General features: G+C 40.1%; 1 protein-coding gene and 1 non-coding gene across 8 annotated transcripts in view; one reads left to right on the top strand and one right to left on the bottom strand.

The window, feature by feature from the left end:
- ENTPD1 (ectonucleoside triphosphate diphosphohydrolase 1) overlaps window positions 1-23,210 on the bottom strand; it is a 125,121-nt gene that overhangs the window by 8,124 nt on the left and 93,787 nt on the right. For 5 of the 7 annotated variants that reach the window (XM_047759732.1, XM_047759728.1, XM_047759730.1 and 2 more), the window contains 6 exons: window positions 23,037-23,154; window positions 20,092-20,242; window positions 17,467-17,626; window positions 16,578-16,817; window positions 14,802-15,059; window positions 3,308-3,424 (listed from right to left, as the gene is read on the bottom strand). In XM_047759732.1, the coding sequence (XP_047615688.1) occupies window positions 3,308-3,424; window positions 14,802-15,059; window positions 16,578-16,817; window positions 17,467-17,626; window positions 20,092-20,180 (864 nt within the window). In that variant the 5' untranslated portion in view covers window positions 20,181-20,242; window positions 23,037-23,154. Of the gene's footprint in view, window positions 1-3,307; window positions 3,425-14,801; window positions 15,060-16,577; window positions 16,818-17,466; window positions 17,627-20,091; window positions 20,243-23,036; window positions 23,155-23,210 lie in introns of those variants that run through there. The other 2 variants (XM_047759729.1, XM_047759731.1) reach the window with 2 other exon arrangements.
- On the top strand, window positions 4,601-4,734 carry LOC125117129 (small nucleolar RNA SNORA31). The gene has a single exon (XR_007132495.1). It is a non-coding gene; the product is annotated as a small nucleolar RNA SNORA31 (small nucleolar RNA).

The raw sequence follows: 23,210 nt of genomic DNA, 5'->3' as shown, positions 1-23,210 counted from the left end.
GTGATGTTGAGCATCTTTCCGTGTGCCTTTTGGCCATCTGTCTGTCTTCTTTGGAAAAATGTCTATTTAGGTTTTCTGCCCAGTTTTTTATTGTTATTTGGTTTTTTGATATAAAGCTGCACGAGACATTTGTATATTTTGGAGATCAATCCTTTTATGGTCACCTGTTTGCAAAGACTTTCTCCCATTCTGTGGATTGTCTTTTCAGTTTTTTTTATATGGTTTCCTTGGTTGTGCAAAAGCTTTTAAGTTTAATTAGGTCTTACTTGTTTATTTTTGTTTTTATTTTCATTACTCTAAGAGGTGGATCTGAAAAGATATTACTGTGATTTATATCAAAGACTGTTCTGCCTATGTTTTCCTCTAGGAGTTTTATATTATCTGGCCTTATGTTTAGGTCTTTAATCCATTTTGAGTTTATTTTTGTGTGTGGTGTTAGAAATTGTTCTAATTTCATTCTTTTACATATAGCTGTCCAGGTTTCCCAGAACTACTTATTGAAGAGACTGTAATTTCTCCATTATATATTCTTGCCTCCTTTGTCATAGATTAGTTGACCATAGGTGTGTAGGTTTATCTCTGGGCTTTCTATCTTGTTCCATTGATCTATATTTCTGTTTTTATGTCAATATCACACTGTTTTGATGACTGTAGCTTTGTAGTATAGTCTAAAGGAGCCTGATTCCTCTAATTCCATTTTTCTTTTTCAAGATTGCTTTGGTTATTCAGGATTTTTTTTGTGTTTCCATACAAATTAAAAAATTTTTTCTGTTCTAGTCCTGTGAAAAATGCTATTAGTAATTTGATAGGTATTATTCTGAATCTATCTTAGTCATTTTAACAATATTGATTCTTCCAATTCAAGAGCAAAGTATATCTTTCTATCTGTTTGTGTCATCTTTAATTTCTTTCATCAGCATCTTACAGTTTTCAGAGTATAGGTCTTTTGCCTTTTTAGTTAGATTTATTCCTAGGTATTTTATTATTTTTGATGTGATGGCAAATGGGATCATTTCCTTAATTTCTTTCTGATCTTTCATTGTTAGTGTATAGGAAAGCAAAAGATTTCTGTGTATTAATTTCATATCCTGCAACTTTACCAAATTTATTGATGAGCTCTAAGAGTTTTCTGATAGCATCTTTAGGATTTTCTATGTATAGTATTATGTCATCTGCAAACAGCAACAGTTTTGCTTCTTCTTTTCCAATTTGGATTCCTTTTATTTATTTTTCTTCTCTGATTGGCATGGCTAGGATTTCCAGAACTATGCTGAGTAAAAATGGCAAGAGTGGACATCTTTGTCTTGTTGCTGATCTTAGGGGAAATGCTTTCAGCTTTTCACTGCTGAGAATAATGTTAGCTGTGGGTTTGTCATATATGGCCTTTATTATGTTGAGGTAGGTTCCCTCTGTGCCTCCTCCTAAGGGAGGAGGGTGGAGTGGCATCCGGGTGTATGAGCCAGCCCAGCTGTGAGTGTGGGAGGTGGGAGGTGAGTGTGGCAACCAGGTGTGCAGGTTCACTCCAGCAGAGGGGTGCAGGACAGTGGTCAGGGCAAGTGGGCCAGCCCAGGCAGGAGCCTTTCCCAGGGCCCACAGAGGGAGGGGCCTGTGAGGGGAAAGAAGTGGCAATGGTGGCCTCGCCCTTCACATACCACTTAACAATGATACTTAGCCTTCCTCCCTGAACATTCCCAACTGTAGTACTCTGCCCCCCCAGCCCCTCCAGGCTACCTCCACACAGCCAACAGAAGTCTTCTCCCCAAGTCTGTTCTCTAAACCCCTGTTCCAGCACCCAGCCCCTGCCCCTATCAGCAGACATGCATCTCAGGCTAGGGCACACAGAGCAGTGGCATGGACCATCTGTGAGGTCTCAATCTGTCTCACCTGCCACAGAGCAGCTGTTCGGTTCTCCTCCAAGCCTTCCAAGCTCCTTTCTACTCTCAGCTTATCTCCTCACTGGTGAGGGGCTCCCCCTAGTATAGGAATCTCTCCTCCCCTTCAGCTCCCTCCCAGGGGCACCTGCTTCTGCTTCTCCCTTTTTTTCTTTTTTCCCTTCATCCTAGCCAGTTACGTGAAGATCCCTCCTGTCCTTTCAAGTGTTTCAGTTCTTCTGCCAGTGTTCAGCAGGTGTCCTGTGAGGCCTGTTCCACTTGTAGATATATTCCTGAGGTATCTGTGGGAAGTGGGGAGCTCCACATCCTCCTACTCGGCCATCTTGGTTGCTCTGTGAAATGTTCAGGCTCTTGCACAATCTTCCTCCCTCCTGTTAGTGCCCACGAGAACAGCATTCATTTTTAATTAACTGCATATCTTCAGAATGAAAGCACCATTTACCATTCCAAGTGTCAACTAAAAAGAGCTGCTGTTTTGAGCCACTCCTAGATGATGTTTTCTTTTTTTCTTTTAGTTTTTGTTTTTGGCTACATCTGCGGCATGTGGAAGCTCCTGGGCCAGGGATCAAATGTGCACCACAGTAGCAACCTGAGCCACTGCAGTGACGACGCCAGATCCTTAACCTGCTTTGCCACAAGGGAACTCTGATGATCTGTTTTTCTTAATCAGAGTAGGCGCCATATCTTTCTCTCTCATCCCTACAAACTTCTGTCAGGTGGAGCTGGATCTTGAATGACTCAGTCCCTCAGGCAAGAAAAAAGTTGTACTTCAAATTTATGAGTAAGTAGGGGATATCTTGGACCTGCCTGATGGAAAAGGGTCTTAACCATGATGGTGTCTGTGGCAGATTCTATGAATTGCCTGTCTTCCTTCGAGGAAGGCAACAATGTTTTCAGCACCAGGAAGTAGCTCTGATAGATCTAAGGCTCTAAACCAGTCTTAAATCCTGCACCCTACCTTCCCAGCCAGTCCTGGCCAATGAGACATAAGAAAAAGACTGTTAAGGAGCTTCTGGGATAACTTTTGCTTTCCTGTAAAAAGGAACAGATGTGTCTGGTGCCACCCTTCTTCTGTCCTTGAACATAGCTGTGATCCCCGAATCCACACCTTACTTCCATGAGAAAACAGAAAAATGGCTGAGATAGTCAAGCTGCTAACCCCATGCCAGCAGCTGCCTACTGCTGCATTTCCAATTGAGTGAGAACAATAAGACCTGTTTTGTTTAAGCCATTGTATGCCAAGTTTCAAAGACTGTCAGTGAACATATTCCTAACTGGGTGTTGTACCATCTGGGCTTCTCTAACATGCGTGCTGAATCTTGGTCACATTAGCACAGACTTGAAGAGCAGACTAGCATCCTCATGCTGTCAAGGGCACAGGGCATTGGTAACAGCTGCCGTTTCTAGTCACTTACCTCTGCCCAAGGCCGAGAGCAGAACTCTTCCAATGTGCTAGTCATCTTTGACTGAGATGAGCCTTCCTCTGATGTAAGGTTTAAAAACCCCATCACATAGTAAAAAGCTGAAAATGCCTGCAAGAGAAAAATGCTGAGTTTTGTGCGGTGTCCAGAACAAAAGGACATTGATTCACTGTCCCGAAGGCTGAACCCCTAGTGCAAGTGCCCAGAAATCACTATGAAATAAATTCCTGGACCAGGTGATATTCCAGACCCAAGAGCTGTTTCCTTCCTGGAAGAGGGGTCACTTTGCTGCTGACATGCATTTCTGAGCCACCTGGTAGGTAATTTTCTCTATAATTTTAATAGGAGAATCAGGGAGAATGAAAGATGGGGAAAAGAGAAGATAAGACAGAAGAAGAGGTTACAAAAATCCTATCTTTAAAAAACTATGTATTATGTATAAAGTTTTTAAAAACAAAAGCTGGGAAATTCTTTACAAAGGTAATACGAGTGGTCTATAGCAAAATTATAAGATTTTTTTCCTTTTTATTTATGCCCCCTTTTGCCCATTTTTATAACATACATGTATTGTTTTCCTTAACTAGCCAATCTTTATTTAACAAATATTTATTGCAGGTCTATCATGAGCTAAGCACAACTCAAAAGTTTTTAAAAATCATCATCATACATGAGAATTATATAAAAAGTTAAAAGTATGAATGAGCGAAAAAAAACATTCTAGAGTAATGGAAATAAAAACAAAAATAAACAAATGGGACCTAATTAAACTTAAAATCTTTTACACAGCAAAGGAAACCATAAGCAAAACATAAACACAACCTATGGACTAGGAGAAAATATTTGTAAATGATGAAACCAACAAGGTATTAATTTCCAAAATAATACAAACAGCTCGTACAGCTTAATCTCAAGAAAACAAACAACCCAATTAAAAAAATGGACAGAAGACTTAGACATTTCTCCAAAGAAGACAGACAGATAGCCTAAAAGCACATGGAAAGATGCTCAATATCACTAATTATTACAGAAGTGCACATCAAAACTACAATGAGGTATCACCTCATACCAGTCAGAATATCCATCAGGGAAAAGTCTACAAATAATAAAGGCTGGAGAGGGTACAGCAAAAAGGGAGCCCTTCTATACTGTTGGTGGGAATGTAAATTAGAGCAGCCACTATAGAGAAGAGTATAAAGGTTCCTTAAAAAAGAAAGTTCCTATGTGATCCAGCAGTCCTATTCCTGGGCATATATCTGGAGAAAACTCTAATTCAAAAAGAAACATACAATGCATCTATTTGACAGGCCTGGAGCAATTACTGTCTGCCACTCAGGTTTCCACTACAGATGCAAGAAGAAAGCATCCTTGCACGTTCTGTCTGTCTGATTGTGGCAGCCCAGATTGAATGGGGGAATACAGGGGGAAATATTTTGCAACTCACAAATAACCTTGTGAACATAAAAGCCTGCTTTACTCCAAAGGGAAAAAAAATTTAACAAAACAATACATACAGCTTAATATTCATGGCAGCACCATTTACCATAGCTTAATAAGACATGGAAGCCAAGACATGGAAGCAATCTAAGTGTCCACCAACAGGTATATGGAAAGCTATGGGGTGTGTGTGTGTGTGAGAGAGAGAAAGAGAGAGAGAGATGGAATACTACTCAGCCATAAAAAAGAATGAAATAGTGCCATTTACAGCAACATGGATGGACCTAGAGATTATCCTGCTAAGTGAAGAAAGTCAGACAAAAACAAATATCATATGATACCACTTACATCTTTAAAAATGATATAAAAATGAATCTATTTATAAAATAGAAATAGACTCATAGACATAGAGAACAAACTTATGGTTACCAAAGGGAAAAGTGGGGGGAGGAGAGGAGGGAGAAATTAGGAGTTTGGAATTAACATATACACACAATTATGTATAAAAATAGATAAACAGTAAGGACCACTTAAAGAGAACTGCAATTAACTATGACATATAGGCTTCTAAACTTTTTTCTTCCACTCTTATACATATAATTTTTATTATACTTTATACCACACTATAGCTGCTTTTTTGACCCTCTTAATATAGTATGGATTTAAAGAGGAAAAAATAATTGAGCATCATTTGCTAGATAAGGCAAGTCAAACCCCAACTCTAGTACTTTTTCTTTCTTACCTGCCCTAAAAATGTGCCAGTTTTTAGACAGAATCGTTTTGGAGGCCATAGGAGCACATCACTTATTTATTCAACGAACACTGCTCTGTGTGCTAGGCACTCGGCTGAGTCAGTCTACTACTGTGATTATTAAAGAGGGAAAAAAAGCATTTGCTATACTAGAATTGGTTTTGATTAGGGATTATATTTTGCCTCCTGTAAAATTACTAAATCAAAAATGAGTGTAGAAAGGAAATGTGATTCTCAAAACAAGCCAAGCAACGTTCATATGTAATTCTCATCAGCACAAAGATCCAGGAGGGCAAAGAAACAAGCTTTTGGTGGCAAAGAAACAGGTTAGAGGGGATCCCAATGAGGGCTCAATTCTGAGAACAGGACTCAGAGAACAGGAAAAGTGTTCTCTACCAAGCAACATTCCTGCTGGAATAGGCCTTATGCTTCATCCCAGCCAAAATAAGCCCAATGCCAGCTTCTTTAAAACTGCACTATTGGGTCAACAATGAGATCCTGCTGTATAGCACTGGGAACTATATCTAGTCACTTATGATGGAGCATGATAGAGGATAATGTGAGAAAAAGAATGTACATATGTATGTTTGACTGGGTCACTTTGCTGTACGGTGGAGAATTGACAGAACACTGTAAACCATCTATAATGGGAAAAAAAATCGTTTTAAAAAGGCAACAGAATAAAAATCTAAAAAACCTGCTGCGTTACTTAAAAAATATTTTAAAATATTTTATACATATATAACATATCTGATTTAACAAATATGACTAAATGTGAGTACATTTGTCCTTTTTTTTTTTTTTTTGTCTTTTTGCTATTTCTTGGGCTGCTCCCACGGCATATGGAGGTTCCCAGGCTAGGGGTCTAATCGGAGATGTAGCCACCAGCCTACGCCAGAGCCACAGCAACTCGGGGTCTGAGCCGCATCTGCGACCTACACCACAGCTCACGGCAACACGGGATCGTTCACCCACTGAGCAAGCGCAGGGACCGAACCCGCAACCTCATGGTTCCTAGTCGGATTCGTTAACCACTGCGCCACGATGGGAACTCCACATTTGTCCTTTTTAATAAGTTTTCTTTCATTTATTTTTTGGCTTGATTTTCTCCTCCACTTCTAGTTCCAACAGAAACACCCATTAACAACTTAATATGATCTTCCATTTTTCCCCCATTGCTCATATAATCATATACAACACACATATATGAAAAGTGCTTTTTACATGAAATTTTAAACACATTCTGCATCTTGTTTTTCTTTTCTCTTTTTCTTTCTTTCTTTTTTTTTTTTTTTCTTTTCAGGGCCACACCCATGGCATATGGAAGTTCCCAGGCTAGGGATCAAATCAGAGCTGCAACCGCCAGCCTATGCCACGGCCACAGCAACATGGGATCCAAGCCGCATCTGCGACTTACACCACAGTTTATCGAAATGCCAGATCCCCAATCCACTGAGTGAGGACAGGGATTGGACCTGCGTCCTCATGGATACTAGCTGGATTTGTTTCTGCTGCACCACAATGGGAATTCCTGCATCTTATTTTTCTTACTCAGCAATACTTTGTGAAAATCCCTCCAATTAAGCTGGGGACACTCTAATGGCTACATGCGAGTCCACACTGTTAATGTACACAATTGATTCAATAACTTCCTACTGGTGAGCATTCCCTTGATTCCAGTATTTTTGCCTATAGGCAATATTGCTATAAATACCTCTCAACATTTAGCTTCTGAACTGGCATGCTTATTCCTCTGGGGAAGCTGAGCTCCCTAGGAGCTCTGAAAGGCAGCCTCCACATCCCTTGAACTCAGGAATCCCAACACTTTAAATATTGTATCCCAGTTGCAGAACAAGATCATGGTATGACCCTCTTTCTGCCGCTTTAACCCAAGTCACCATCATCTCTTGTGTGGACACTGCAGTGACCTCTTAGTTGGTCTCCACAGTACCTTTCTGGTCCTATTCCAATCCACCCTGAATATGGCAGTCATAGGAATCTTTTAAAAACAAATTAGGGAGTTCCCATTATGGCTCACTGGGTTAAGAAACTAAAATCCATGAGGATTTGGCTTCGATCCCTGGCCTCACTCAGTGGGCTAAAGATCCAGCCTTGCCGCAAGCTGTGGCATAGACAGCGGATGTGGCTCAGACCCTGCCTTGCTGTGGCTGTGGTGTAGGCCAGCAGCTGCAGCTCTGATTTGACCCCTAGCCTGGGAACTTCCATATGCTGCAGGTGTGGCCCTAAATAAGAAAAAACAAAAACAAAACAAATTTAATCATATCACTCCTCTGCTTAAAGCTTTCAGAGACTCCTAATTATGCCTTGATTAAGTCCAAATTCTACCAGATGTCTCAAGACCAGGCATGTTCTAACCCTTCCCATCAGGCTAATACCACCTCATACCACTTCCCACCTTGCCCACCACATCCCAGCCACCCCGGCCTTCATCATGCCAAGCTTTTCTTCTTGTTGTACATATGCTATCACCTCTGCTGGAGTTCTATTGACTTCCACGTCGCCTCCTCAGAGAGATCTAATCACCTACTTGGACTAGGACACTCTGTTAATCCCTTTCACAGTACTGCTTCTTTCTTCCCAGCAGTTGCCACAGTTTGATTTGCTTTTGTCTATTTGCTTTTCCAGTCTCTCATCTGCCTGCCTTCTAGAATACTAGCTACATGATGTCAGGGACCATATCTGCCATGTTCTCAGCTGAATCTCCCGTATTAATATGCCATGTGGCACATGGAAGAGCTCTATAAATGTGTAAGTGGCAGAAAACTGCTCTCTAGTTCCTAGAGCACTGGCTAGAATGTAAGAGACACTTGGTGAATCTTTGTTGATTGAGAGACTGGATAAATCCAGAGACTGGAGAGCTATGATATGTATAGCTAATGCCTGAAAAAGATTCTCCCCTATTAATTAAAACTATTAAGAGTGTTTTTCTCATGGGAGTTCCCGTGTGGCCAAATGGTTAAGGATCTAACATTGTCATTGCTGTGGCTCATGTCACTCACTCCTGTGGTGTGGGTTTGATCCCTGGCTTTACAATGCAGTACTATTAACCATAAGGACAATGTTACACAGTAGATTTCTAGAACTTATCTGGCATAACTGAAATTTTATGCCCATTGATTAGCAACTCCCCATTTCTCCCCTCCCTCCAACCCCTAGCAACCACCATTCTACTCTCTGACTGATTCTATAAGTTTGATTATTTTAGATACCTCATATAAGTGGAATCATGCAGTATTTTTCCTTTTGTGACTGCTTATTTTACCTAGCATAATATAACAAGTTTCATTTTTGTCTCATATCAAAAGATTTCCTTCTTTTTAAGGCTAAATAATATTCTACATTTAAACAAATCCAATCATCTGTCAACATCCGTCAATAGACCTTTAGGTTGTTTCCACATCTTGGCTATTAGGAATAGTGCTATAAGGGACATTAGTGTGCTAATATTGCTTCCAGATCCTGACTTTAATTCTTTTGGAAAAACACTTCTGGCATAATTGCTCTGGATAGGACTTCTGGTAATATATTGAATTTAAGTGGTAAGAGAGATCTTACCACTTCCTGATCTTAAAAGGAAAGCTTTCAGTTTTCACCATTGAATATGATGTTAGTTGTGCGTTTTTCACATACAGCTTTTACTGTGATGAGGTAATCTCCTTCTCTTCCTAGTTTGTGGAGAGTTTTTATCATAAGAGTGTTAAATTTAGATAATAATATGGTTTTTATCCTTTATTATTTTAAATAATTTTTTGTGCATCTAAGATAATCATGTGGTTTTTATCCTTTATTATTTTAATATGTGTATCATATTAATTGATTTTTGTATGTTGAACCATCATTGCATCTCAGGGATAAATCCCACTTAGTCATTGTATATGACCCTTTTAATATACTGTTAGGTTCAGCTTGCTAGCATTTTGTTGAGGATTTTAGCTGTGTTGTTTAATTTCCATATGTTTTTTAATTTTCTAGTTTCCTTTTGCTATTGATTTCTAGTTTCATTCTATTGTGATTAGAAAAAAAGAACTGGTCTGGTTTCAGTTTTATTCAATTTTTTTGAGACTTGTATTGTGTCCTAACACATGATCTATCTCATGGGGAAGGAGTATATTCTACTGCTGTTGGGTGGAATGTCCTATATATTTGTCTATTAAGTCCATTTGATCAAGTTTGCTGTTTCTCTGGTAAATTTCTGATTGTCTTATCTATATTGAAAGTGAGGTATTAAAGCCTCTTATTATTATTTACTGCTATCTAATTCTCCCATCAGTTCTATCTAAACCAACAGCCATTTTTTTAAATTTACTTCTTTCTTGACTTTTGGCTGTATATCATTCATCAACAAATATTTATGAATACCAACTATGTTCCAAGCAGTGATCAAAAGAGATGAAAAGCCCTGCACTCCAGTGGAAGGCAACAGAACTCAAACAAATAAACAACAGGAAGATGGATGGTAATGAGTGCCATAAAGATAAAGCCTTTTGTTATATATTCTGCATATATATATATAACCCTTTATCAGATTATAGAGAAGTTTGCAAAGTAGGCATAATTCATTTACAATCTTTTCCAGTCCAGATGCAATTTATTTCAGGGGTCATTTTTATTATAACTGTTGCTTGTAATGTAACTAACATCCCACCTTTATGAGGTTTCCAAGAAATCAAATCCAGAAAGTTAACCAAAAGCCAAATTTGTCTATAGAGAAAGAAAAAAAGGTTTGCTATATCATTTTCCAAAGATTTGTGAACATATTGAGAATACTTTGGGGGAAAAAAGATTAAATGAAGCATTTGTAGTCACAGAAGGAACACGTATTATAGTCTAACCTCAAGATCCTGCCCCAAACTGACCACCTTATTCCCCTACCCCTCATTCTAACTTGGGTACTAGTTCTATCTCTCCCCTATTCTAACTTGATTATTCATTCTAACTTTCTTCCTTCTCTAACATGATATATCTGTTTGTATTAATAGATATTAGGTTGGCTCTATCCTAGAAGGAAGCATTTTAGAGACAGGAGCAGCATCAATTTCAGAGTTATCTGTCTCTGGCTTATGTGTCTGTATTTGCTCGCCATACTTCTAAACAGACTTGACCTCTGACACTTGTATGGCACTCAACCCTAGCTACTGCATTGCTTGGGCTCATGATTCCATTTTAATCTACTGCATTTGTTCTAGATTAAGGGCTCTTAATTTGGGGCTCATGGGTCCACCTCAAGGGAACATGAGATCTTTTAAATTGTATGCAAAAATTCTAGTATACCTTTATACGTCCATTTTTCTGCTTGGGAGACCTTAGCTTTCATCACATTCTCCAGAGTCTTGTGATCCTCTGAAGAGTTAATGACTGCTCTCTTGAAGACATTATGCTAAGTGAAATAAGTCAGTCACAAAAGGACAAATATTATATGATTCTACTTATATGTGGTACCTGGAATAGTCAAATTAATAGCAACAGAAGGCAGAATGGTGGCTGCAAGGGGCTGAGGGGAAAGAGAAATGGGGAGTTTGTGTTTTGCTTAATGGGTAGAGTTTCTGTTTGGGAAGATGAAAAAGTTCTAGAGATGGTAGAATGATTTATCTAGATAGCCTCAATATTTCTTTGATTATGTAGGTTATAATTTAGAATTTTCAAAACAATCAAATAAACAATATGGAATAAGGAATAATATTGTCATATATGGAATAGAAAGTAAATTAAGTATGGCTTAATGACTATTACAAACACTTGAACCAAGTTTGAAGTAGTGTTTTAAATTCCTTCTCCTTTTTGTATTATTAAAAATTTCTAAGATAGTTATGTTACTTTATACATATACATATACATGGAAACAGACTATCTGTAGCCGCTGTAGAGCTCAAGTCTTAGAATTAGAATCAAGGGTAAATCCTACTGTCTGAGAGGTGGCAATGTGTCTATTAACCTTTCTTTTCTTCTTAGATAGCAGTGTTCCAATAAGGTCATCTATTTCTCTTCCCCGCTCCAGGACCAGTCCATTCATATTCATATTCATTTATTTTTTTCATTCCATCTACCTGTCAATCTTTTTAAAAATTAAAAAAAATTTTAATGTGGTCAAAGACATTGTCTAATAAAATATCCTTAGGATTTAATTTTGGAACAGCTCTGCTTTGTCCTAGGACTGGTATGATAGGTATAATGAAAATTATGTATCTGATTACATTTTATTTTTCCCCTTAGCTACTCACCTAGTAAAGCTAAGTACACACACACATACATACACAGTATACATATATAAATAATTTTTTATTTTTAATGTTCTTTCATCCCAGTTCTATTGAATTTATTTATACCCTTTATTATTTATACACATGACAAAATGTGATCTTTTAAAAAAAAATCCCTAAATTACCTCATAAGTAATTCCCCAAAGATGTTCGTTCCTCTTTCTTTTTGGTGTTTCTAATCTGTCTACAAATTGGATTCTGTCTAGCAGCCAAGGTCACGGTGTAGTCAAGCTGACATGGGTATTGACCATTTTTAATACTCTATTTACAAACTAAGAATTAGATCATCAGTACTGGAAGCAACTGTGGTAAATTCCCTCCCTGCAAATTTTCTGTGGCTTGAGAATAACCAGGCTAACTGGTTCTGGAAACAATGGGAATGCAACTGGATTTGGGGGCTTCAGGCAGCTATACTTCAAGATGCTAGACCTGGCAATGGGGATTTACTGCAAGAGTGACAGCCTAGAATGAAGACTATTTGTTAGGAGAAAGAACTAACCTTTTTAAGTGCTCATCTGTGGTAGAGTAGTATGTTAGCTTTTTGCTATCTGCAGTGATATGCTGTAGCTGGCACTTACCCACTCACAAGACCTAATCGTTAAACTTCAGGAGTTCTGTGAGCCAGCTGATGTCATGTTGGCAGCCTAAAACAGGCCTTAGGGGAGTACTCATATCATGCAAATTGGCAAATGCCACAAATCAGCCCCTCCATTCCCAGAGAGCTGGTTGTTAGACATTTACCAGTTCACCACTGCTTGTCTAGTTTATCACTCACAACTAGCAGTGAGATAGGTATTTCTGTTCTCACTTCATTAATGAGAAAATGGATTCCCCCTCCCCAAAAAACCCCACAATCTTTAGGCTTTAGGGATAAATTACAGAAGGGACTTTAAAAAATCTGAAACAGAAAGAAAATGCCAAAACAGGAATAGGTACAGGTGCAGTGCTGACCCTAAGGCCAATATTCAGAGAAGAAAGATCCTGTTAGGAGGAAGGCAATGAGCTAATTTAAGGAGACTGCCAAACTAAAGTTCAGAAGGCTGTGAGAAAGATTTCACTGAGGGACTAAGGGACCAAACAGAAAAGCCACCAGAAGAAGCTCAAGGCACCCCCACACCTTTCCAATTCTATGTCTCCCTGTCGTGATTGGGGGAATCACATTCAAAGGCAAGAAATTCCACCCCTGCCCCACCCCTCCAGCCTTAAACCTGCCAAATTGGAAGGGTTTGTCAAGCTTGAAGGCAAGAATCGGGCCATGTTTTCCAAGAAGCAAAGGTTTCCAAAAAGTTTGAAAGTCAACACAAAATAATATACTCCTTTTTCTTCAGATGTACTTCCTAGCAATAACTGGAATAGAAAAGGCCCTTGGCTGTTCCCAGCATCCCTGGCCATCCTTTCCCTTTTGTGGCACCTCCCTTCTCTTCCAGCAGATAGATCCAAGGCAAGGGACTTGGCCCAAAAAAAGCCCAAGATGGGCAGCCAGTGCCAGTTCAGCGTTAAGAGTCTAGTTTGTTCTGAATTTGGGTTTGGAGCCAACGAATGACCAAGTATTACTTTGCCGGTCACTGTGTAGTCATGTATTTCCCTCAGGAAACTGGAAGGGAAGGAAAACTGTGGTCTGGGTCATAGTTAAGGTATGCCAGGATTCCTGATTCTACCCACTGTTTCCCAGAAACCAAGGGAACGAAGAACTCCATACAGTTCACAAGTGGCAAATCCAGAATTTAAGCCAGGTATGATGACTACAGGGCCTGTGCTCTCTCAAGAAGTTCTTTCTGTGACACTGGGCTGGGCCAGGAGACCTTGGGAGAAACCCTTCTGCTGGGGTCTAAAGGGAAAGTTGAACCTCCTTCCCCACATGCTGATCTATTTTCTGAAAAAGGGAGAAAGTGTAAAGGCAAGACAAAAGCTCATTGTTTCTTTGAATAATATCTTAAGTGATTATGTATTAGTCCATAACTGGAACTCAATTAATGATAGCTAGTTTAGCAATATACTAATAAACTATGACTGTAGTAATTCTTGGTCTCTAGGACTGAAATATGAATTTGAATAATGAGTAGAACAAGGAGCATCTCTTCTACCTCTGCTCAAATATTTTATCTTCTTCTGGAATAATCAAGAGGGAATTTGGAGTTGGGGTTCAAATAGTCCTCCAACTCTTCAAGGTGTAATGAAAATGGTGCTATCTTCTTGTATCCTTGGGATTTCCTGAGTTTCTACTTCCTAAGTGTTTTTATAGAGGAAAACCCTTACCTAAAACATCTAACTGCTACTTTTCCTTCTTCTGACATCTGAGAAGCTACTTGTGGCAGATCCTAATGGATGCCTACCCAACAGCCAGTCCCACCTCCTGGCTTACAGATTCCTGATTTTACCCAGTGGAGGAAACCAATTTGTTCAGGAAGACTTCCCATTTCCACGGGATAAACAATGATTAGTCTATACCAACCATGGTAACCCATTCTCCTTTATCACAGATTGATTTAGAAGTGTGCATTTTAGCAAATTCTCACCAATGGCATCAGAAAAGATGGTTGTTGGTACTTCTACAAAGCTGGAGAAAGATACATGCAAGATAAACTTCCTTCTTTCCTATGATGGCTTTGCATGTGAAGACATAATGCTTAGGGCAGTAGCTACCATCTTAGCACCACAATAAGGTCATGAAAATAATTGAAAAGCTGATCCCAAGCCCTGATATTGTCAAGCTAATGAACTAATCCTGAATTATCTTTCTCAAGGCTTACTACCATGTAGGGTTCCCTGGTGGCCTAATGGTTAAGGACTTGGTATTATCAGTGCTATGGCTTGAGTTATTGCTGTGGCTTGGTTTTGATCCCTAGCCCAGGAACTTCTGTCATGGGTATAGCCAAGAAAGAAAAAAAGATAAAAGAAAAAAGAAAAGGCTTACTATCATGTGAGGGAAAAATAAGTTATATTATTTGAATCCTTTGAAGGTACATATTTGGTAGTTTGCAACCAAAATAATTTAAACTAAAACATCATCATTTCACAAACTTACCGCAAAATCCCCTTGAGGTAATGGTAAGAAAACCCCATCAAAGGAACAACGAGAGTAAGGGCAGTAACTAGTGTTGAAGAGTGGACGGATGCTTTGCTGGCATTTCTGAAAGTCTCCAGTGCCTTGGATTTCAAGTTCAGGAAATGGAAGAGACATCAAAAATCTCCTGGTGCAGGGAGCCTCATAAAGGTGACTCACATTCATTCTCCTCTGGTATCCAGAGTGAAAGCATGGTTCATGGATGGTTCCATTTGTATTCTAAATGGAAAAATCACTTGAAGACATCATGTGCAAATGTTTTGGGTGCAAAAGCACCAGTCAGACTTCATTAATGTGTTGCAATTGAACAACATCCAAGTACTCAGTACTGGCAGTAGTTTGTCCCTGTGATGCCTTTTTTACCCTTGGGAATAGTCATATTTGTAAAATAGGCACCAGAAGTGGTATCGGATATAAATGAAATTTCACTACTCCTAGAAAGCTAATATAGTTGAAACTAGACCCAGAAACTCCATTCATTTTATATGTCCCCTAGTGCCTAGTAATAGTTGCATAGGTCAGAAGCAGATTCACTAGGAAAACTCCCAAGGCTCTTAAAATTCTGAGTTTTAGTAGTAGTTTGCTGGGAGTTTGCCTATCTATATCCCTGCTCCAACCTCCAAGCAAAAAAGCAAAAGCTTGGAGTTCCTGTTGTGGCTCAGCGGTTAACGAACCCAACTAGCATCGTGAGGATGCATGTTCGATACAAGGCCTCACTCAGTGGGTTAAGGATCCAGCGTTGCTGTGAGCTGTGGTGTAGGTCACTGATGCAGCTCAGATCCTGCATTGCTGTGGCTATGGCATAGGCCAGCAGCTACAGCTCTGACTGGACCCCTAACCTGGGAACCTCCATATGCCATGGTTGCGGCCCTAAAAAGACAAAAAGGCAAAAAAAAAAAAAAGCAAAATCTCCAAGAGTTGGAAGCACTTTAGATCATTTAAGGCAGGAGTATCAAGATGATTTCTAACCTACAACTTGCTATGTTCAAGAGAAGAAAGGGGACTGCTATGGATAAGAGGCTTAGTGAAGCCTTAGGGCTCACTAGGTATCTCTCAGCAGTCCCTCCTCCCATGGCAGTCATCTTATTGATCTAGCTTCTGAGAACCAGAGAGAGTGCTTTGGAGGAAAGCAGATAACTGGTTGCCCCTTCAGTAGACTGGGAACAGCTGGGTTTGACATCCTTGCTCTGTGTCTGAGTGTGTTGGGTGGGTACATGATTTTCTATGTTTAACTTTTCTTGCCTTCAAAAGGCAAAAAGTGTCTGGGGACAAGATTTGAAGTGTTGATCAATAAACTTTGTGTTTTCCCTGCAGTTTTTTTCTCTTTCCATGTTTTTTCTAACCCTGTTTTCTGAAGTTCATAGGAAACAGAGATGGAAAAGTGAGAAAGAGCTTAAAGTTGTCTGCGTAAGCGTGCACGTGCGTGCACACCCACACACACATCAGTGCTCTAGCCTGTACTTCTCATATTCAACCCCACAGGGTGAGAAACTATTTTGCAAGAAAGGATCTGACTCGTGTCCTTGGAGACAATGCAGTAAACAAACATAGGAGATAGAGTCTGGATGGGACAATTCACAGGGGTTGACCAGACGTAGTGAGATATCCTGCCTGAAAAGATTTGGAAAGTCCAGTAGCCAACTTCAGACCAATTACTGAAGTAGAAAGGGAAAACAACAGGATGTGGGGGCTTGTGGCCCAGTTGTGGGGAGCATAGTCTGGATTCATTATACTTGCCTTAAGGTCCTTGGTCAGTTTCTGCAAAAGGGCTTGATCCTTCCCATAGCATAAGAAACTGTGTGTGTATACACTGTAGTTCTTGCCATAGAGGCGGAAGTGCAGTGTGTTTTCTGGAGACTCGAGCACTTGGTTTTGGGGCACAAAAGTGATTTGTGTAGAGGCTCCTCCAAGGTCTAAAGCTCCATAGGTTTCCTGAGTATCACCTTTCCTTGGCTTCAGGTTAAACCAACCTGATTTCTGAAAGAAAGTACAGTCACCAGTGGTAGAAGTCTCTGGACACCCCCCTTTTCATACTATTTCTTAGACTTAAGGACTTCCTAAGGCAAAGGAGCAGGAGCACCAGAGGTTCCTGAGTCTGCATCAGATCAACAGCAAGAAAACAGGGGCTCAAAGACATAGCTCTGACTGCAGCAACAAAGAATCACTTTACAAACATGAGGTCTGGGGTCAGAAAGACTTTAGTTCAAATCCTCACTCATTTGCTCATTAGCCATGTGATCTTGGGCAGAACAATCACATTCTCTAAGCCTCAATTTGAGGTTCTAAAATGAGAGAACACCTCATATGGCTATTCTGAAGATTAAATGAAACAATACATGAAAAGTGCTTTGCACAGCACAAGACACACAGCACTAGACAAATACTAGCTATCCTTATTTTAATGATAGTTTTTAATTTTTCTATAGTTCCATAAAGTAAAGATATGGCTTCCATATTCTCCAACGGTAAGAGTTTTTGTAAGAGAATTATACCTCTGCTACCCTTTCAAATGTGAGGGTAAATTAATTTGTTCATTTATCCATCATTCTTTCTGCTTAGAGATCCTTAGATAGCAATGGTATTGGCCCCCAGGGCGTCACCTCCTTGGGTGATGTTGGATAATCACCTGAATAAATTTGTCCAGCAGATAGTTGATAGTAATCCAGCCATAGGCACCTTCCTCTTGGCCAGTGATGATCCTGGCACCCTGGAAGTCAAAGGGGTATCTCGTGATGCTCTCTGCCACTGTAGACAGGATTTTGCTTGCCAAATTTTCATTTTTCATCCTGCACAAAGAGCTGAGGTTACTGATTTTGTTTGAATAACTACAACTACCCAATGCAGCCAGGGCTTCCATCCAGTTCTCCTAGGAATTCTTTGGAAGGATGAAGGATGGTGATCCCCACACACGCTGTATGAGAAGCCCTGTTTTGGGGTGAGGCAGAACTACTCTTTTGGCCCCTTCTCTCCAAATCCAAATCCTTCCAATGCCTGCACAGGTTGGTCTTCTTAAAATAATATTTTCATTGTTCCCTGCTCCAAGAAATTATCAGAGTAATTTTGATTACTGTGGTGGTGGTAGTTGAATATTGTTTGAATATTATTTGATCACTAAACCTAGAGCAAATATATGCTACATTAGCCACTGCTCATGGCCTCAGGCTGCTTACATAAAAACTTCTGCTTGAAGGTTTTTTTGTTTTTTTGTTTTCTGTTTTGCTTTTTAGGGCTGTACCTGTGGCACATGGAGGTTCCCAGGCTAGGGGTCGAATCAGAGCTATAGGTGCTGGCCCACACCACAGCCACAGCAATGCATGATCCTAGCTTTGTCTGCCTACACCACAGCTCATAGCAATGTCGGATCCCTAACCCACTGAGCAAAGCCAAGGATCGAACCTGTATCCTCTTGGATACTAGTCAGATTTGTTTCCACTGTGCCACAACAGGAACTCCTGCTTGAAATTTTTATTTAGGGTTCTAGTAGACACCAGGTGGCAAATGTCCTGATATCCAACCTCAGTTGGTACCAGACCAGGAAAAAAAGTCTTTCTCATATTGCACCCTGGTTTTTAGGTCTGAGACTTTGAGATCTAAAGAAGAAATCTTCCAGGGTTGTCATAAGGAAGATGGAATACAATTGCTTCCAAGATCCAGGCAATACAATACTAAGAATCTCTGGGTCAGAAAATGCTGCCTTCCAACTGGCATTAGACCCCTATAATCTCTCATTTGAATGGCTTCCATACCTTACCAACTGGCTGCCTTATCTCCAGTTTTTCTTCCCTCCAATCCACCTCTCTACCAGTGTCACCAGTTGTGTAACATCCTTTAATAGCTTCCTATTATCTCCCAGATAAACTCCAACCTCCCTAGCATAGTCCACAGGCACTCTATGGTCTGAACCTTCCCTTCTCCAAATCCTGGCTCTATCACTTACCAGGAATGTGACCTGTGGTGAGCTATCTAACATTTGTACTTCCTTAATCTGGTTATTAACAGTTACAATACCTCTTACTTTGTAGAGTTATGGGGATTAAAGCACAGTGCTAAGGAGTTCCCGCTGTGGCTCAGTGGTAACAAACCCAACTAGTATCCATGAGGATGCAGGTTGGATCCCTGGCCCCGCTTAGTGGGTTAAGGATCCGGCGTTGCCGTGAGCTGTGGTGTAGGTCGCAGACATGGCTCGGATCTGGTATTGCTGTGGCTGTGGCATAGGCCAGCGGCTGTAGCTCTGATCCAAGCCCTAGCCTGGGAATTTCCATATTCCGCAGGAACGGCCTAAAAAAAAGAAAAGAAGATAGGGGGAAAAAAAAAAAAGCACAGTGCTAAGACCATAGTAAGGGCTCCACAGATACAAGCTGCTATCATTATTATTGTCATTACTGATATTTACTATATGCACCCTATATTCTTTGAACATGCTCTGGTCTCTTACATATCCCTCCTTTGCTACTAGAACACAAGATCCAGGGCAGCAGAGACTTGTGCCTGACATATAATAGGCACCAAATAAACACAGTTTATGGAATGCATGATGTCTGTTCTACTTGTAATGCACTCCACCCCCCATCCTCCAACAAGTCCTTCATGATTTGGCTCCTATATCCTCCAACTCTGCTGAGTCTTCTAAACCTCCTCCCATTCTTGGCAAGGCCAGTGTGCTCCCACAGCAGCTCTTAGCACTCTTCTATCATAGAACTGATCATCCTGTATTAGCAATCTGATCTTGGGAGATGAGTTACTTACTTCCATGTCCTGGGACAGAGCAGGTAGTCAATACACACAGAATAAGTGACTGAACAGACAAATGAACAAACAATGCCCCCAGGTTCTAAGTGATGATCAGTAAAGATGCACTAGCTGTGATGATTTGTGTCTTGGGACATCTGCGAGGCTCCTCTGGCTTTCTTCCTCCCAGATATGGAATGGCTAAATACATAGCCTCAAACCCCAGGGTATGTAAACTCAATCTTTCTCTCTTTGTACCATTATCCCCTCAAATTCCCTGTGGGGAGATGAGCAAGAGGGCTTTTTTTTTTTTTTTTAACATACTTAGACTCCCACCATTACACACACTTAAGAGTTTGGGTATTTTACCCATTTATTGAGATTTTCTTCCTTAGATGTGGACATATAGCATGCTTAGAATTGGGGTGTTAGAGACATGTGGCATTTGCCCATAAGGCAGAAGCTCTAGCACTGCTAAACCTAACCTCCAGCTGCTCTTGGCCCCCACAGGCCACCATGATACCTGAGTAACCGCATGCCTGCTGTGGCTCCCAAGTAAACTGGTGTCTCTGCATGCTGGGACTTTGGAACCACCGTCCTGGCTCTTTCCATGCATGCCTCCAGATAAATATCTATTTCTCCTAGTTTTTTAGCAAATTCTGAGATTCCAGGACCTAGGGAAAAATGTAAAAGCAGATGAAAATCTTTTTCTAAAGTATAGGACATATCTTTACTTATTAGAGCAAAATATTGCTGTTTCGAGGGAAAACACAAAGAGACAATTTCTTTTTGTGCTATCTATTAGGTTTTTGTACTCAGAGGGTAACTCATTGAATTTAGCCTTGGTAGGTTTTATTTTCAGACCTCGGACTGGGTCTGCTCCTTGTTCAATAATTTTGCCACTGGATGGCGCAATTGTCACATTCAATTGCATAACTTTCCCAGCAGGGTTTCTCAGATTTGAATGGGCGTCTTAACAGACAACTACCCTATATAGCTGCTTTATGACATTTCTTCCACAAAGTCATAGTTAACAACATTAATTCCTAGAAGACTTGAAAGATAACTTTCAGAACAAAAGTTAAAACATGCACCAGGCACATGGGCTTTTACTGAAGGAAAAAAAAAAAGGAACTAACAAGCTATGTAATCATGGCTAGTCCCCTAAAATTTCTGAAGCTAAGTTTCTTCCTCTATTAAAAGAAAAAGGAATGAAAATACATGTATCCCCAGAAATTTTTCCCCTCTGGCACCCTGTCTCTGGAGTAAAACTGTCTGTCCACTTTCAGAGCAGTTTTAACTTGCTATGGAGAGGATTAGAGCCAAGATTCCTTTAGCTTTTTGAAGTGAACACTTAAAAATTTGGGCTCACTTTAAAATAAACATCTAGACTCTCAGTGCTTTATAGCAAGGATTTACTTTAACAATAAAAATCCTGAGGAGTTCCTGTCGTGGCTCAGCAGAAACACACCTGACTAGTATCATGAGGACGCAAGTTCGATCCCTGGTCTCGCTCAGTGGGTTAAGGATCCTGCATTGCTGTGAGCTGCAGTGTAGGTTATAGAGACAAGGCTCAGATCCTGCACTGCTGTGGCTGTGGCACAGGCCAGCAGCTGCAGCTCCGATTCAACCCCTAGCCTGGGAACCTCCATATGCCGTGGGTACAACCCTAAAAAAAGTAAAATAAAATAAATAAATAAAGATCCAGACATCTCATCTATATCATTTACCAGATTTTAAACAGCCTCTTTACTTAACTGTAATAAGAAAATCAGCTCTAAGTTATCAGTTTTCTGTTTTGGTTCAAAAGTCTGGCCTTCAATAACTAATGGCTTTCAATTCACCTTTTTATTTAAATATTGAATTAGAGAACGCTCTCTTTTTTGAGAGGGGAAAATTACTATATTTATTAGGCCAAACACCTATGGGATGAGTCTCCAAAGATATTGCTATGCCATCACAACAACATTTTAGGAAATGAAAGGCAGTGAATTAAAGAGAAGTCAATAAAATGAGGGATTTTGGAGCTCCTGCTGTGGCACAATGGCTTAAGGATCCGGCATTGCTGCAGCTGTGGTATAGGTTGCAGCTGCAGCTGGGATTCAGTTCCTGGCACAGGAATTTATACATGCCATGGTTGCTGCAAAAAAATAAAGGATTTGGATTTTTAAAAATGTTTGAAGTATTATCTCTGAATTGATGGGGACAAAGGCTGAGGACATCAGGCTACTGGGTAGAATGACTTTCTCTCTCAGAAACATCTATCTACTACTTTCTTGACAAACTAGGAAAATCAGTGGACCCTACAGGACACTAAACTAAAAGTCAATTATCTTCTGGGGCCTAGGTTACTTGTCCAATTAGAAATAAACAGTGGGCCCCTGGTTCTAAAGACCAGGAGAGGTAAAGGTCAGAAAGATGACAGTGTGGTACGGTGACATTTAGTGTATGTGGGAGTGTTAGATCAGAGGGAGTAGGAAGAGCTGTTGTTAACAACTCTAAACTTGTGACCTTAAAAGAAAACTAGGAAAAAAGCTCAACATGCAATTCAGTGACTCAGAGTAGCAGGAAGCCTGGAGTGCGATTAGGAGGCCTAGATTCTGCTCCTGGTTCTGTTCCTACTTGCAAGGGACTAGCCTTTCAGGCTTTTGCTTCCTTTTCTGTAAAACAAGATTTCAGTGATCCATGAGGTCCTTTTTCCAGCCCTGAGTCTATAATTTGCCTGCCTATACAGAAGCGAAAGGCTTTTGAAAATTTCTTCCAAGCCATAGATTGGAGGGCAAAGATTAAGAGCAGAAATTCTCTGGACCGGCCGCACCAATATCACCTGGGAACATGTTAGAAATACAAATTCTTAGACCACATCCCAGACCTATGGAATCAGAAACTTTGGGGTGGGACCTAGCATCTATGCTTTAACAAACGCCCCAGGTGGTTCTGAAGCAGGTTCATCTTTGACAACCTAAACACATGGATTTAAAGGTGGACAGATCTTTGCACAGTAAAGGCAACTAGCAATAGAATGAAAAAATAACCTACTGGGAGAAAATATTTGCTAATGCTATAACCAATAGTTAAACTTGGGCAAATCTCAGTTTGAACCCCAGTTCTATCACTTACTAGTTCAAGTAACTTCTCTCAAACTCAGTGCCCTCATTTTTTAAAAAATGGGAATAATAATACATTCCTCAAAGGGAGATTGTGAGGATAAAATAATGAATTTTCGGTACTTGGCACATGGCACATAGAAGTGTCCTGTTGATGGGAGCTACTATGACTCAATTATTTTAAAGTTTGTTTATTTTTTGAGGGCTTGATCATTACTGATTTCAATGCTATTTTTATAATAATAATAATAAGATAACAACAATAGCAGCACCACTATGTTCTCATTGGCCTCCCTTTTTCTCATGTGTTTCACTTGCAACATGCCTCTTAGGCTCTCCCCTCCCTTTTTCTTCATCTTACCTTTTAGCTTGCACTCTTCTACCTGACTCACCACACCTGTGTCATTCTCCTTTTCTGCTGGCCATTTATAGATGTACAAACTCGTGTGAGAAGAGCCTGCATCCAACACAATCCCAAACTGAAGGCAAAACAAAGGAAGAACTTATCAGCATTACATCATTATTCTCCATATTC

Source organism: Phacochoerus africanus, chromosome 15, assembly GCF_016906955.1.
Source record: "Phacochoerus africanus isolate WHEZ1 chromosome 15, ROS_Pafr_v1, whole genome shotgun sequence".
Lineage (NCBI taxonomy): Eukaryota > Metazoa > Chordata > Mammalia > Artiodactyla > Suidae > Phacochoerus > Phacochoerus africanus.
This window is presented reverse-complemented; position numbering and strand designations above follow the sequence as displayed.